Source organism: Oculina patagonica, chromosome 10 (assembly GCF_052425735.1).
Source record: "Oculina patagonica isolate OP01 chromosome 10, crgOcupat, whole genome shotgun sequence".
NCBI classification, from domain to species: Eukaryota; Metazoa; Cnidaria; class Anthozoa; order Scleractinia; family Oculinidae; genus Oculina; species Oculina patagonica.
This window is the reverse complement of record NC_135767.1, coordinates 21,605,907-21,621,420: the sequence shown is the minus strand read 5'-3', so window position 1 is coordinate 21,621,420 and position 15,514 is coordinate 21,605,907. Positions and strand designations below refer to the sequence as shown.

Below are 15,514 nucleotides of genomic sequence, written 5' to 3'. Positions count from 1 at the left end.
CAAAACCAATCCGCTAAAACGCATTACTTCTCTGCTTAAACTTGTAGATTTAGTTTTCTACTTACAGTATCACCGTTTGTTATTAACAAACAAGTCGAATCTCTGATATTATTTTTGTTCCACTTTATAGGTTTTGCTAACGTAAGCGACTAAAACAGACGTGTATTCGTTGTGCATAGCCGTTTAGCTTTATCGTCTCACGAAAATGCTACTTGCATTTTGGGCCGTTAAAAATCGTCTTTTTAGTTTCCCATGGTTTTAAAAACGGATTTTTAAAGAAGAAACAATGCTCTTTCACGTGGTATAAGTTTCTACACCTTAGCTCATGTACCAGGCAATGATTTTAGGCGCTAAATTTTGTCAATTTTGCCTTGCGTGAAATGTCTCAAAATAATGTAAATAATAAAAAGTCTCCCAATATTTAATATTAATTCAAACTTAGAAAATAACCATTCAAAATGTGTATAATTATCTATCCTGTTTGGTGATGTATTTGTTGTTTCGAAAAAGATCGTTCTGATTTTGAAATGGAGGTGTTTGAAGTGTGCACTATCAGACACCTGAAACCGCTTGCGAGAGCTGCAAAATCAAAATCACTTCCGTACGCCTAAAATATTCATCAAATCGAAGTAAAATATATATTTATAGTCGTTCACCTAGGGCTATGCTGTGAGTTTTTTTCAAATTTTTCGAATTTGTGCTATTGCAAGCCCCCGGTTGAAACTTAGTGAAATGCAGTCTTAATTCTCTCACCTTGACTGCAGTCATCCCCAGAGTACCCCGAAGGGCAACTACATGTAAAGCCTCCAGAGTTATCGTCGTTACACGTACCACCATTCTGACACGGATCAGACGAACATGGATCACCTGATGAGGGTGCTGTTGAAATTAAGCATCATGTTAACTCTATTCATACTGAGTCTTTTTCGAGCATTCTGGGACCGGGAGGGGAAAAAGGCATTGACTCTTTCCCCCACGCTATCTTCTGTAATGTTAAAACTGTTTATCCTATAATCACTAAATGAAAACAGGATTCCTAAAAGAGTATATGCAGAAAGTAGATGCTTTGGATATCCCGAAAAAAAAGAAGAGAAATAGTTTAGGTGTTCTAGTCTATCTTTCCTCGCGCTTTAATTGAAGGTCGTAACTGGGTACAAATCCCTAACTAGGCATTTCAGCAGGGTTTAAGCACCTGGCATCTGCCACATAGCAGATGCAGAACTATTTTGTAAAGCTTCGACATCACAGAAAATAAGACTAATGGTTTTGGCGATCTACTTGATCTTTCCTAACTCTTTAATTGAAGGTCGTAATGGGGCAAAAATCTCAAACTGGGCGTTCAAGCAGGGTTAAGCGCCTGGCACCTGGCACATAGCACATAGCACATGGCATTTGACACAGGGAGCATGACACAGGGAAGCCATGGAATTTTATAATTTTTCTTCAAAAGTTCATTACCTGGCGTAGGGCCTGTGGCGCAGGTATCACCGGTGTATCCTGAAGGACAGCTGCATGTGAAACCTCCTGTTGTGTAGTTACTGGTACAGGTACCATTGTTCTCACACGGACTGGACAAGCACGCGTCTGTAAAATCAAGTCAATGATAAGAAAAGAGGAAGTAATAGGCGAATGGATTACAGTCCGTATTGAGAAGCGTATTCCAGGTGAATATAACTGAAGGTGGCGGTCTTCTTACAGGAACAGAGTCATGAAATTAAAGTCTTCTAAGTTTTTGGTGTGAACCACGCAAGAACGGAGAGGGCACACTCACTAATTATTTAACCAACAAAATTACCTTCATGTGAGATAAACCAAGATTACCAAGATGTGAATAAACCGTAATCAATGGTTATTATGTGATTTCCTTCCAAGAAACACTGACAAACTTGAAAACGTTGGCCGACTTATTCAAGTTTTAGGCCACGTTCTTCCTATCCATCCATAGCCACACTACCTTTTAACAATTTTCAAGACTGGTACAGTACGTCTTAGCACGGCCAGGCCACTTAAGGACGTTCGCGCTAATTGTTTATGCGCATCCTTACTGCGCACGTAATTTATGTCGCAACGTCACGCCACGTCATGCACGAGCGCGCGCGCTGAAGAAATTTTCTAAGCACATATAGGACTGGTAGTCGTCGCGTGAACTTTGCTTGCAATTAACTCTCTTAGATGGTCGGTGACCCCCACATTTGTTTGAACGGATCACTTTTGTTGACGATTATCTACGTTTTGCGTAAATATGAAAAAAATCTATCGATTAAAAGTTCGATTTTTTTTGTCCCACGTACGTTCGAATGCCTCTTTTTGAGCTTTTCGTTTTCCTGTACGACGGTTACAAATACCGCTTTCAGGGTTAAGTTTTACAAAAAGTTGGCAACACTAGAATTTTTTTACGCAACAGACCCACTTCTACAAAATATGACTAAGATCATTTGCCTTTTTTTTCTCATCTCCAATATTTTTAACTATAAATCCTGTAAACCATGTTGAATTGCGTTCGCCAATTTTTCAAAATCAGGGTAGTTTTCCACACGCTTTATCTCTGAAACGAAGTCGGTGACCCCCACTTTTTTTGCATTTCTGACACAAGTAACTTATTATCTGACTGCTGTAAAAAATTTTAAAAAATCTATCGACTAGAAAATTTTCGCGCGAACGTCCTTAATTAGTGGATTTCCCATTTAATACCAACACCTTCATCACATTTTCAAGTGGTACTAAATCACGGTGACACTAAAGCCCATTAATGTATTACAATAAAACTTGCCATATTCATAACTACAGTCACAATCACACACACAGCCATAAAGTTATTTTCATGTAGCACTAGTCAAGATCGAACCCGAGTCAGGTTCGAGGCACGACTCAAACTCGAATCAAGTTGAACGTTTTTGTTTCTTTGTGTTTTGGTATTAATTGCTGTGTGAGAATGATATACCACTCGAGTGCCATCTTGTGGTACCCTTCAGTATAAAACATGAACTAAGGACTGTAGAATACAGACAGGGTATAAACCATATACTAAGGTATAAAACGCAGGCCCTGGACCGTGGAAATTAATACCTCTTATTAATCGAGTTCGAGGTCCGTACTGCAAAATACGGACCGAGTTTTTTCCCGTCGACTTATGGCCCAAGCGCGAAGTGCGCGGGCCATAAGTCGACGGGGAAAACGAGGATCCGTATTTTACAGTACGGACCGAGAAAACGAGGTTAATAAGATATTTATTTTATCTCTCACGCTCGAGAAAAGAAAACATTTCAAGTCAAGAGTGCTGGAAGCGGCTTCGCTTGACTGACGTACGTCAAAGGCGAAAGGACGAGTGAATTTCATTGGCTTTGTCGTAAACAATTCGGCCGTTTAATAGCTCGATTGATGATAAGCGTATAAACAAAATTTAAATCTAACCTTTAATACTTTATTTCTGCAATTAGTTTTACAGTAATTTCAGTGACAGGATGAAACTAGATACAGTACAAGTTTCCTTTGAAATAACTACTAAAGTTCTTTGCTTGGCGACGAAAGTGCCGCGATTGACAACATGCGTTATAGCTTATCAAACTTTCGAAAACTTATGGCAGTGTTTGTAGAAAATACTGAACGAGTAAACACGTATAAAGTTTGAAGGAACTACTTAAAAAAACTTAGCTCTTTAAGGCGGCGTTGAATGCTACGTTGAAAGCTTGAAATGCTGTCTGGCTCGTACTCAGCTCTATCGCGTTTGCGTACGTCTTTGAAAACCTTTCCGAGGAGCTTATCGAGGACGTCAGCAGGTACGGTTTCTACATGAAATGTTCCATTAGTCTGCTCTTGACCATAATTGTCGAACCGTTTCCATTCACTTTTCGTCTTCTTGACCGTGTTTGCATATTTCTCGGCACTGATGAAACTTTCAAGTTCTTGACTTGAATCCTGCTCGGGTTGCTCTAAGTCCGCCACATCAGGGAAGTTTTCTCCTTCCAACAGATCACAAAAATTGAGTTTAAAGTTCGGTCCCGAGTTCGGTAGACCTTCTTCGCTTCGCCTTTGTTCCTCGCTTTTTTCCTCTGACTGCGAAAGTTGTAGGAAGTTTTGAAAATCTTCTTCGCGAGACATTTCAACTTGCAAAGGCGTACGGCATCAGGAGAACTCTCAGTCAAATTTCGTGGGCCGTACTGCAGAATACGGCCCGTAAAATTGACCAATCACAGCGTGCGTACTATCTCAGAGATATAATAATACAAAATATGGACTAAGGTATAAAATGCAGACTTAGGATATAAACTGCGTCCAAATGAAAGCCTTGTGTAGAAATAAGAAGAACCGAAGCTATCAGCAGAAAATCGTCACTTAATTCGTTTCTGGCCTCAACGTCACCTTAAAATCTCAAAAAGTTGCAGTGGTAAACATAAGAAATTCACATTCATTCGCTACCCGGCCCTTTGAGAGAACAATAGAACAAACAACAGGAACAATACCTGTACTCCTCCAAAACAATAGCAACTGCTACATTACAGGAGCAGTAGAATTACAAGCTTACGAGAGCTGCTACACTTCTGTTCTGATCCGCATATGATTAAGCTATAGTTGCATTTGGTTTGCTGGCAAAAAAAAAATGCATGGCGGCTGTGTTTTAATGTACCGATCACTCTATAAGTTTTTGTTTACAACTGTAAATTGTGCGGTATTTAATTTACCACTCATCGTCGTCATCATTGTAATCTATTTTCAAAAACCGTTCAAATTAACCTGTGAATTTATCTCTCAGGTGAGTACTTGGGTGTGTTAGTACTATAAACAAAAAAAACTAAAAAAATGTTGTCAACAGTGTCATTTTGTGTAATTAACACAAACGTTTCGGGCATAGCCCTTCATCAGTGTGGAAAACGGTTTTCACACTGATGAAGGGCTATGCCCGAAACGTTTGTGTTAATTACACAAAATGACACTGTTGACAACATTTTTTTAGTTTTTTTTGTTTATAGTACTAATTTAAAAGTGTCACGCATCTACTGGGAATTTTTTAACCCGCATTTGTCACTTGGGTGTGTTGTTTGCTATTTTTAAGTTTTTCATATTCACTCTTGTAAATCACACTGAAGCAATTATTTGCGTTTGGCTATGTGAAAACGGTGAACGCTATTCACTTTGACGTCAGTGCATTAGACTTAAAAAAATGTTCTACAGTACCTTTACAGCCATACAGTTCTACCCTCATTGCTATCCAGTTATGCCAACCTTGTGGACGGAAGCTGATGCTAAATGGGTTGATGATTGGTGGGTTTAGATCATGGTGGACAACAGAATCCCGGTCTGCATTTCCAGTAAATACCTAGTAGATAGGAGGGTAATTAAATGAATAAATGACTTTTAGAAAACTCTCCATAAAAAAATGGTTATCTCGGCACAATCAGGAAAGTAAGCTTCAAATCACCACATTAAGGTACAAAAAAAAAACATTTTCAAGACCTGGTTAAACGTGAACAGACAGTTGCATAGGATATTTTATTTTTAGAGAGAGAGGCTAGCATAGGTTCAGTTTTAACTGAACTGGAATAATTATTTAGATAGTGTAAAATATACAACCAAACAAACAAACAAACAAAAAAGAAACAGACCAGATTGAGGTCTGACCAGTTTACTCGTCGTCATAACCTGTGGCAATAGACATACAAAAACGAAGGAATGGAATATTATTTAACCCTTGGATGTACAAGCAAATTCGACTTTATCAACAGCTCATTTTGAGACTGATGAAGGGGTTTTCCTGAAACGTCTCTCTGTTTTTCAAGAACTATTAAGTACTTTTTGTACACATTAGAAGAAGGAAGGAAGTGGGAAGGTTGAATGAAACCCCTAAGGTTTTCAATCTGTTCATCGTCCGTGAAATTATTTTGCACTGAGTAGAAAGCCCTTAGCCTACTCCTCGAGACGACATAATTTGTGTTGGCTGAGACGTGATATGACGTCATATTGAAGCCGCTATCTTGGATTTACCATTTCAGATCTCGCCATTTTCCTAGAACTGAAATTTACAGAAACTAATACAAAATACTTAACGAATATAAAATTAAACAAATTGTACAACAATGCAAATTGTACAATTAAATAAAAAGAAAAATGTAAAAAGACTATGTTTAACCAGACTTGTGTGCACTGATGACTTTGCCATAGCAGCATCAAAAGACATGGACAAGGGATGAATGATAAACGTTTTAACGTTTTAAAGTAAATCCTCTTTCGAAAATTCTCAAGAGGGGTGGCATCCACATCCCCTAAATTATGGAACGAGCTTCCAAGTGAAATAAGAAACATGTCATCAGTTCAAGGTTTTAAGAAAGCCATCAAGACCTTTTTATTTTCAAAAGCTTTTTAATTGTAAATTTCTTTTTATAGTTCTATACATATTAAACTTTTTTAGCTTGTGAATTTAAATTTCAAATTTTTTAGCGGTTTTTTATTTTTAATTATATTGTAATGCGCAATTGAAAATTTTTAAATTGATTATTGCGCAATATAAGTTAATTATTTATTAGTATTATTATTATTGTTATTATTATTATTATTATTATTATTATTATTTATTATTATTATTTTTTTTCGTTGCTCACCTTACTCGCGTTTTGTCCCGCTTCAATATATGGTCTATGGTTTTGAATGTCATTGAATTTGTTTGTTAACTTGTATTTAGTAACCCACTGGTCTTCATCTTGTCTTCCTTGTGTAGCTACACCAGTTATCACTGTGGTATCTTTCCGAAATTGAACAATAAACCATTGACCGCCATCGATGTTTCCAGCCACCCAGCCGCCTGATTTGGATCCTTCTTGTTGCAAGTTGAGCCTGCCACGACCGGGGCCAGTTTGGCCAGGATTCTTAAAAGAATCCGCAAAAATTCTGCCATCAAGGATTGTACCACTCTCCATTCCGAGAGCACCTTTACAATCTAAAGGATATGAACAGTGAACGAGAATGTACGGTTAGGCGTCATTAAATATAAATCGTATTTATTCATTAAAAATAAATCGACCGCAATCGCTATCTCCGGCTTGCCAGCCTCCTGATTTGAAACCTTCTTGTTGTAAGTAGAGCCTGCCCCGATTGGGGCCGGTTTGGCCAGGAATTTTTGAAGAGGTCGCATCAATTTGTCCGGTAAGGATTGCGCCACTTTCCATGCCGAGGGCTCCTTGACAATCTTACAGAGTTTAATATACATTATTTATACATAGAGGATATTACATGGTTGCGGGGAATTATGAAATTTATCTTCGAGTGTTCAAATCGATATCGATTTGAACAACAGAAGATAAATTTCCTTTCTCCAAGCAACCATGTATTATTCTGTTTATTATATAAACCTACTAATAACGAGGTTTTTGACGATTTTCCAAAGATTTCCGACCATTTTCGTAGATTTTCAAAATGTTGTCCGAAGGTCGTACAAATGTTTCCGAACTTTTCCGAAGATTTCAGAAGATTGCCAAAGAAGATCCGAAGATATTTCGACTTAATATCGACTAACTTTGGCTCATTCAGCATTGAAACAGGGCAAACTTGTCAGAAAACGTTTCGAAATCGATATCTTCACATGTCAAGATAACATGTGATCCTTACGTGTGAAGATATGATTTTTCTCAGCGAGAGAAGTCCTGGTATTTCACTCTAGTATATATAATAAATCTAGTTATTCTATGCTTTTAATTTTGTTCTGCACAAAATCAACTTTTTTATAACGTGTTTAAAAGTCTCCCACCTTGACTGATCGTGCTACAATTAGCACCATAGTATAGCGAGGAACAACTGCACTTGAAGCTTCCAGAGTCACTATTGCAGGTTCCACCATTCAGACACGGATTAGGTGAACACGGATCACCTGATGGGATAGTTGTCAAAACTTAAGTAAGCAATATGTAAACACACAAGAAATGCAGAACAATTTTGTAAAGCTCTAAATAACTCATTTATCAGGTCAGGTCAGATCTGGTCTGATGTGGTCCCGTCCCGTCCCGTCCCGTCCCGTCCCGTCCCGTCCCGTCCCGTCCCGTCCCGTCTCGTCTCGTCTCGTCTCGTTCATGGCACAGCAAAATGCAAAATCCGCCACTCTGGAATTGACAATAGGTACTCGAGAAAATCGGTCACCAGTCGAAAAGTTTCAGCCATTCAAGATTATACCTTGGTTATTTGTATGTCGTTTCGTTTCGTCTCGTCTCGTCTCGTCTCGTCTCGTCTCGCCTCGTTTCGTTCATGGCACAGCAAAATGCAAAATCCGCCACTCTGGAATTGACAATAGGTACTTGAGAAAATCGGTCACCAGTCGAAAAGTTTTAGTCATTCAAGATTATACCTTGGTTATTTGTATGCCGAGAAAGTTTGTTTTTCAAACGAGACAAATTCACTGGTTGATAAGAAATCATTGGTCGAGAAAACTTTTTACCAATGGCGAATGTTGTAACAGACAAGAAAAATATCGACATTACTGCCTGTTGTTTAATACTGATTCTTGAAGGCTGGATTTCCGTGTCACTGTTGGAATATTTTTGCTAATTTGTGTCATACCCTGGACATGCATTAGCGTAAGGAATTTTGTTAGTTCTTAGCAAGTCATCAGTAAAAATATTGAAGATCCGATACCAGGATTCATTGTAAGAAGATAAAAAGCGTTCTCTGGCAAAATATTTAAAAATTATGAGCTTTCAACAGCCAGACTGCTGTCTTCGACGGATAAAAATGAAGTGATAAAATGGATCAATTTTATCCATTTTATCCATTTTATCACTTCATTTTTATCCGTCGAAGACAGCAGTCTGGCTGTCGAAAGCTCATAATTTTTTAATATTTTGCCAGAGAACGCTTTTTATCTTCTTACAAGTCATCAGTGTTGCGATCCGTCAATTGTGATAGCTTTATCCTGGCTCCGGCGCTCAAAGAACGAAATAATCAATGGCTTAAATCTCTCTGCTACAAAATTATTGGAAGATAATCAATAAAATGTAAAATACCTTTAACTCCCAAGTTAAAAAGAAGGCAAAGTGCCAAGGAGAGCTGTAGGAGATAATTTTTTTTATGGCTGTGTTAGTGTCTCCGGTAAAAGCAAGATAAATTTTTCATGTCAGTTTTAAGATATTACCTGAATTGGTTTCATCTTAGCTTTTTGCATTTAAACAGTTTGGTTTGTAAACGAAATGCCAGGGAAGCAGTTCAAGTCTTTAATTATTAATGAATTGAATAAACCAGCTTTTGTGACTTCCGTTTGTTATTCGACAACAGTTAGAGACGTACGTTTGTGGGAAAATAACTTTTTGCGCAGAGAAAGTTCTAACATTCTATCATTCTGTTATCCACATTTTTGGAACTTTCATAACTTATTTGTTGCTACTTAGCTTTAATTTCTGCACTGGCTGTACATTATTGTATACAATGCACTAAAAATAAAATGGTCTCCTATAAATACTGCTTCGTAGGTAACACAGTCCCATTATTTATATAAACATTTGCAAAGGGCACTACATGTGGTAACTTATCTAATAAATCGTGTTTTTATATCGTTTTTTTTTTAAGAAAGTGCAGTTTATAGTTAGGGGTAACATTTAGCTGATCTTCTTTTATATGGACAACTAAGGCTTTATCGTTTAGTCGGCAAGTTAAAATTTAGCAAATATATTGTTGTGTGCAATTATATTGTTACGAACCAAAGGTTTTAGCTGTGGGATAAATATTTATCATAAGCGTCAAGATATGTTTATAAATGTGTAATATAACATCAAATTGCAAAAATCGACAACGTTTGGAAATCTTTCAGTGGGGTGTATAGTAATCTGTAGAAAGGCGACATTGTGAAGTCTATTTCTTAATGTAATCTTTTGGCGGACAGAGGTTTAATCAACAATAAAGGCTTGCCTTTAATTTTCATTTCCTGAAGTTATTTTGTTTGCAGCTAAAAGCAATAATAAATCAAATAAATTTTGTCATGAAGTACCTGAAAGAAAATGTGCGTAGCAAGATCCTTTGTTGGTGCCACAATATGTCACTAGGTCACCGATTACAAAGTCGACCTTTTCACTTGAAACATCCCTGCAGAGGTTCAATCAGCAACAAAAGATAATATACACTAGGGCTCCTGCATACACAAAATATTGAAACACGATGCCATCCCAAGAAGATTGTGGTCCATCTTAAGTTATTTTTTTTTATCTAGCAATGATCCATGAATTACCGTAGATCATATTTATGTCGATTATGCCTTATTATCACTATTATTATCTTTATTATCAGACAAACAGAATAAGCTGTTTATTTTTATCAGTGGTAAACAATTATGCGACCCCGTTGTGGTCTTATCAACAATACCGCCTTTTAAGTGTATCATTCAGCAGTGTGCATCATGAAGAGCGTGCTAGAAAGAGATGTTTACACGCACCTTATGATTATACCGTTTTATTATGTTTTATTTGTTGCTACGTTAAGTCTTTGAGTACAAACATCTATCAAAATGTTTTCTTTTTAGTGAATGAATTTCACTTGTTAATTCTATCCTGGTGATTGGAACTAATCTATCCCATAATGCACTGGGTTCTCTGCGCATGTGGTTTTGGCCTTTTCACATGAGTCCGGCAACCAGGCTGGCCTTGTTAGCAGAACATATTTTGTCTTCTGTTCATATGGGAAATTTCAGCCCGGTCACCGACACGAAAGACCGTTTGGACTACTGAAAAGTGTCGCTAGCTCTCTCGTTACTGTAAGTCTTAAAACTCATGAACGAATGATTGAAGTCATCCCACTCAGGAAATACCTTGGTAAGAAAGGATGTTGTGTCCGGAACTTGACATCACCATGGAAACGGCATTTTGATAGGCATGTTTTCCCAGATTTGTAATTTTCGCGTTTCTATTAATGAAAATTAACTTAAATGCAATTATTTGTTTACCCTTTTACGGTTTTTAAGCACAGTTTTATTGATTTTGTGTACTTTGCAGTAATTTTGTGTGGTTTTCTGGTATTTTGACTTCATGATGTAATTGTCACGTGATGTGACGTCATCATCCCACGTGACGTATACCAAAAGAAAGATGTTTTGAACATACTATTCATCCTATAATTTTCATTGCAATTGTCCAAAAAAAGCCCGGTCTGAATATGGTTGAAGAGAAGAAATGCGAAGAAATTACGTGCGTCGAATTTACGTTGTCCAATTTCCAATACCACGTTTTCTCTTGGTATTTACGTACATTACACGCACGTATACGCACGTTGCGATCGCGAGTGTTTTCAAAAAAGTTAAACTAAGTTTAACTTTTTTCGCGGCTGTCTGCGGTTACGCAGCAATTTACCCAATCATACGTTTGGATTTTGTCACATGACACCACTTACCATGTGGAAAACCGTTTTGGTTTTTTTTTTTTTTTATCGCCGTCGATATACATGGGAAAACATTCAGATGAAGAAGCACTCCTCGTCGAGAAAGTCCGAGCATTTCCAGCAATAATCTTTAGAACTGACTACAGAACCAAATTACACGAACGCAGTAGTGAAAGAAAACGCCTGGCGTCCGGTCACGTAGGCTTTGAACCGGCAATCCGGAAAGGTCGCCTCAAATCTTTTTTACTTGATGGTGTCTTTCGGAAGTATTTATAGAATGCCTCTTGGTCATATTCACGCATTTCTTTTTCTAGCGTGTGGTACAAAGTGTTTTCATGGCAGCCATGTTGGAAAAGTCAAACAACAAGATATTTGCATAAAAATGTTAATGATTTTTCCTAAAGGAAAAACAATTTATTGTTTCACTCCTCCAATATGGCTGCTAATAACACACCTCTATTCACCAACTTGATAATTCAGGATGGCGGGCATTTACGTACGTTCAACGCACGTAAAAAAGAAACGCTTTTTATTATTTTTTACGCGACAGTGGAAATTTGCCTACGTAACTTTTCTAACGCACGTTTTACGTACGTAAATATTTACGCGTCAGTGGAAATCCACCTTAAAGGAAGTGTTTGAGGTTTCTGTAACACTATGGTCTCCGTAGTAATCAATTTGCCAAGAGCAAGACGGAAATCACTCTCTATTTTGCATTTTACCGTGGATGTCAGAATTTTTTAAAATATTGAACTTTTAATATTATGATCAACAAGACCATGAATTTACTTAAAAGTGGTTATATTATGTATTTATGTACAAGACGCACTGGGGCAAAGTTGGGCAGTCAAGTATACTTATTTTGGTAGCATCGAGTGATGAAGCATAGCTAGAAATATCGAGAATAACTTTTGCAGTTTTGTTTTGAATGATTTGTAAATCATATGTCAGCATAATGTTGTTCTTATTTTACATCAGCATAGTCGAAAGGGGGACTTGTCAGAGCATCGTATAACGTAATTCGTTCGTCCGATAGTAATAGATAACTAACACATTTCACTTCCCCAATTCTTTGATTAACTAATGATTTATTTTGCTAATCTCACGTCATATTCCTTCCAATTAAAATGCAAAGATCCTTCATTGAATCTGACCTCACAACGCTTTCGTTTTCTATTAACAGCTCAATACCTTGACAAAATTGCAGTTTGCTGTAGTTGCGTTACAGTATTTGAATTAAAAGCTTTTTTAAGGGTTTTTATTTAAGCTTTTACTCAAGATGTGTTTATTATTGTCGACACTTCAAAGCGATTCTATCGTGAGACAAACGAACAAACACTCATCTCTCCAAACTACAAGCTAACGGGATGGTTAAAAGATATTATGGCTTTATTTTACATAAAACGTCAAAAATTCCTGGACACCTCCTAAAATCTTGCTACTTTTCAAAAATTACTCATTTGAATATTAAGATGTCGTTTATCAGTAGTACTATTCGTGGTGTCCTTACAAGTATTGAAATGTTAAATGGAGGATTACAGACAATAGTTTTAAAATTGGGCAAGTATTTCATGGGTGTTCACAATCCGAAATTCCTATAAAAATACCCCTACATTCGCCTTTCAATAGAAAGCACCCCATGACCTTAAACTACATACTTAATTAGACACTTTTAGGACCTTTTCACTTTACTCTTATACAAATTTGTTTCACGTCTTTCGTCTTTTCGACGCGAAGGACAAGTGCTTCCGGGATTTGAGGACTTCCTTGCATGGTTTAAAGCTGCAGCACTTGGTGAATGCCAAGGTTGAGGTTGGTCAAGAATGCATTTCGACGATTCAGTCCCAAGAAGTTTCCTTTTCAAATCAAACGAATGTTCTCCTGGCGATCCTGAATATACTGGATTTCTGATCGTAGTTGTCGAGGTCCCTTGGCAAATGTATGAAAATTCTTTGGAATGCTTTTCACGTTTTCTTTTCGTTTTTATCTCTTTCATTGCGCGTTCGTATTTTTTTGTTATCGCTGTCTTTTTGGTGCACATCTCAGAGTGGAACGAGTCAACGAATTCTCTCATTTCGGCAACGAGGGCCTCTTTGTAAACAAACTTCGATGCTGAGGCTTTTAACGTTTCAACTGAAATAAATGATATGATGGAAGCAATTAGCTTTCAAGCTTTGCCAAGTCGACTTAACATGTTGCACGCGATTCAACAGCATGTGTACGTGCCTAAATCCTCGGACGTATATGCACGTGAGGGGTGAGGGATTGAGGGAGGGGTTTTACTTGGGATCTTCTTTGAAATGCTTCAACTTTGAGCGGCTGCGAATTCATTACTTAGGATATTTGGTGGTTATATTTTTGTTGGTTATTTGGGATATTTGTTTGGTTTTATATTTTTTGTTTATATTTTTGGGTTTAACTTAGCCCAGTTCCTTTACTCTGTAGTCTTTATATTTCGTTACCTTTCTTTGTTTGGGGAACAAATATCAAAAACTGATAGGTAAGTCCTGCGATGACAGCCACTCCCAAGATAGCAAGAAGAACCACCATGGCCATAAAAAACATCTCAGAAGAACCATCAAACAGCCCTGTACTTTCTTCCACTTCCTCATCTGGAGCAGCAGGCTGTGGAAAAACAAGGAAACATGCGATTATGTTATAGTAAAATGCAAGATGGCGGAGCCAATATAGACATATGACGTAATGACGGATGTGGGAGTTTCATTTTCCAAGCAAAGCTGAGGTATATTACTATGCATAGTTTTAAACGCACGTTTCAAACAAACATTCCATCAATCAATCAATCAATCCATCAATCGTGGTTTAACTGCTTGGAAGCAGATTTCCATTTTTCCGTAGCTCAAGCTGTTCTTTCCAAAAGAAAGGAATCTCAATATAGTACAAGAAAGACGGAAAATAAACGAAACCAAATTGATTGCAAAGCTGCCACAACAACAAGAAAGCAAAGGAGTATTCATCGGCCAATATTTCAACTAGCATGGCTGGTCTCTTACAAGGTAAGAACTATAATGAGAGATTAATTTTACTGCTACATTTTTCTTCGCATTAACTGCCAAAATAGGGCATTGCAGTCTAATACGGAGTACTCAAGTGTAATAACGTACCATATTTTGTGTGTTTTCCTGACCGTAAATGGTCAAATGACGTAATAGTGGAATACTAAACTATAGAAGTTAATGGTTAACTAGTAAAGGTTACATGTAGATAGGGCTTTCCAAAAGTTGCTCGAGATTTCCAAAAAAGTTGCCCGTAATTTCTCAAAAAGTTGCTCAAAAGTTGCTCCGTTCATTACGCCTATCGATTTCGTTGGGTAACAGTGTTCCACCTCTGTATAAGAAAGGCTGGAAAATACACATAAGGATAGAAAACGCATGTTACGAGATGTAATATCCTCCCAATAACTCTTTACTCACATAGCACAGATGTTATCAAGAAACTTACGTCGAGTGTCTTTGTTATATTCTGGATGATATCGAATATTTCACGTATTTGCATATCAATATAATCCCGACATCTTTGTTCCACGTTCCTTGCTGCACCTGACAGCACCACTCCATAACCAAATGGCCGGTCCATGATCTCTTTGACGTATATCTTATCGCTAAAAATCTCTTCTTTATGTTCTGCTGCAACGTACGTGTCTAGCAGAGCACCATCAATTTCTCCATCTTCTAGTGCTGTTCGTATTTCTTCAAAGTTTCTGTACTTTCGATCTGTGGACAAAAATATGAAACATGACTTAAGGATTTTAAGCAGCAGGCGGTAAAATCCGAGGGAAGATTATAATTGGAGGCTCCAGGTATTCTTTCCCTTTTTAGCACCACTATTCTAAAATTATCTTTTTAAGGTGTCACGCACAACAAAGTTGAACGTCCCATAAACCTACGGGATCCGATATTTCAGTATTTGTAATGGCAATATGTTAACGAATAAACAAGTAATGAATTAAAACAGACGTTTCGAATGAGTTAAATTTAAAGGGACCCTGAGAGATAAAGTTTTGTGAAGTACTTAATACTAAAAATTCATAGATGGGCACACACTACCGTAAACCTGAAGTGCCTACGTTAGGGAGAGGTTGGGGTTTGTATATTTGGTTGCGCCTACATTTTTTCGTGTTTTTTTTTTTCAGACATTGAATTTCATCCCATCAAAA

At 37.4% G+C, this 15,514-nt stretch overlaps 1 protein-coding gene across 1 annotated transcript in view; it reads right to left on the bottom strand.

The window, feature by feature from the left end:
- The window catches only part of LOC144628875 (uncharacterized), an 88,657-nt gene that overhangs the window by 37,764 nt on the left and 35,379 nt on the right, over positions 1-15,514 (bottom strand). The window contains exon 10 of the mRNA XM_078486985.1: positions 1,459-1,584. Within this exon, the coding sequence (XP_078343111.1) occupies positions 1,459-1,584 (126 nt within the window). The remainder of the gene's footprint in view (positions 1-1,458; positions 1,585-15,514) is intronic.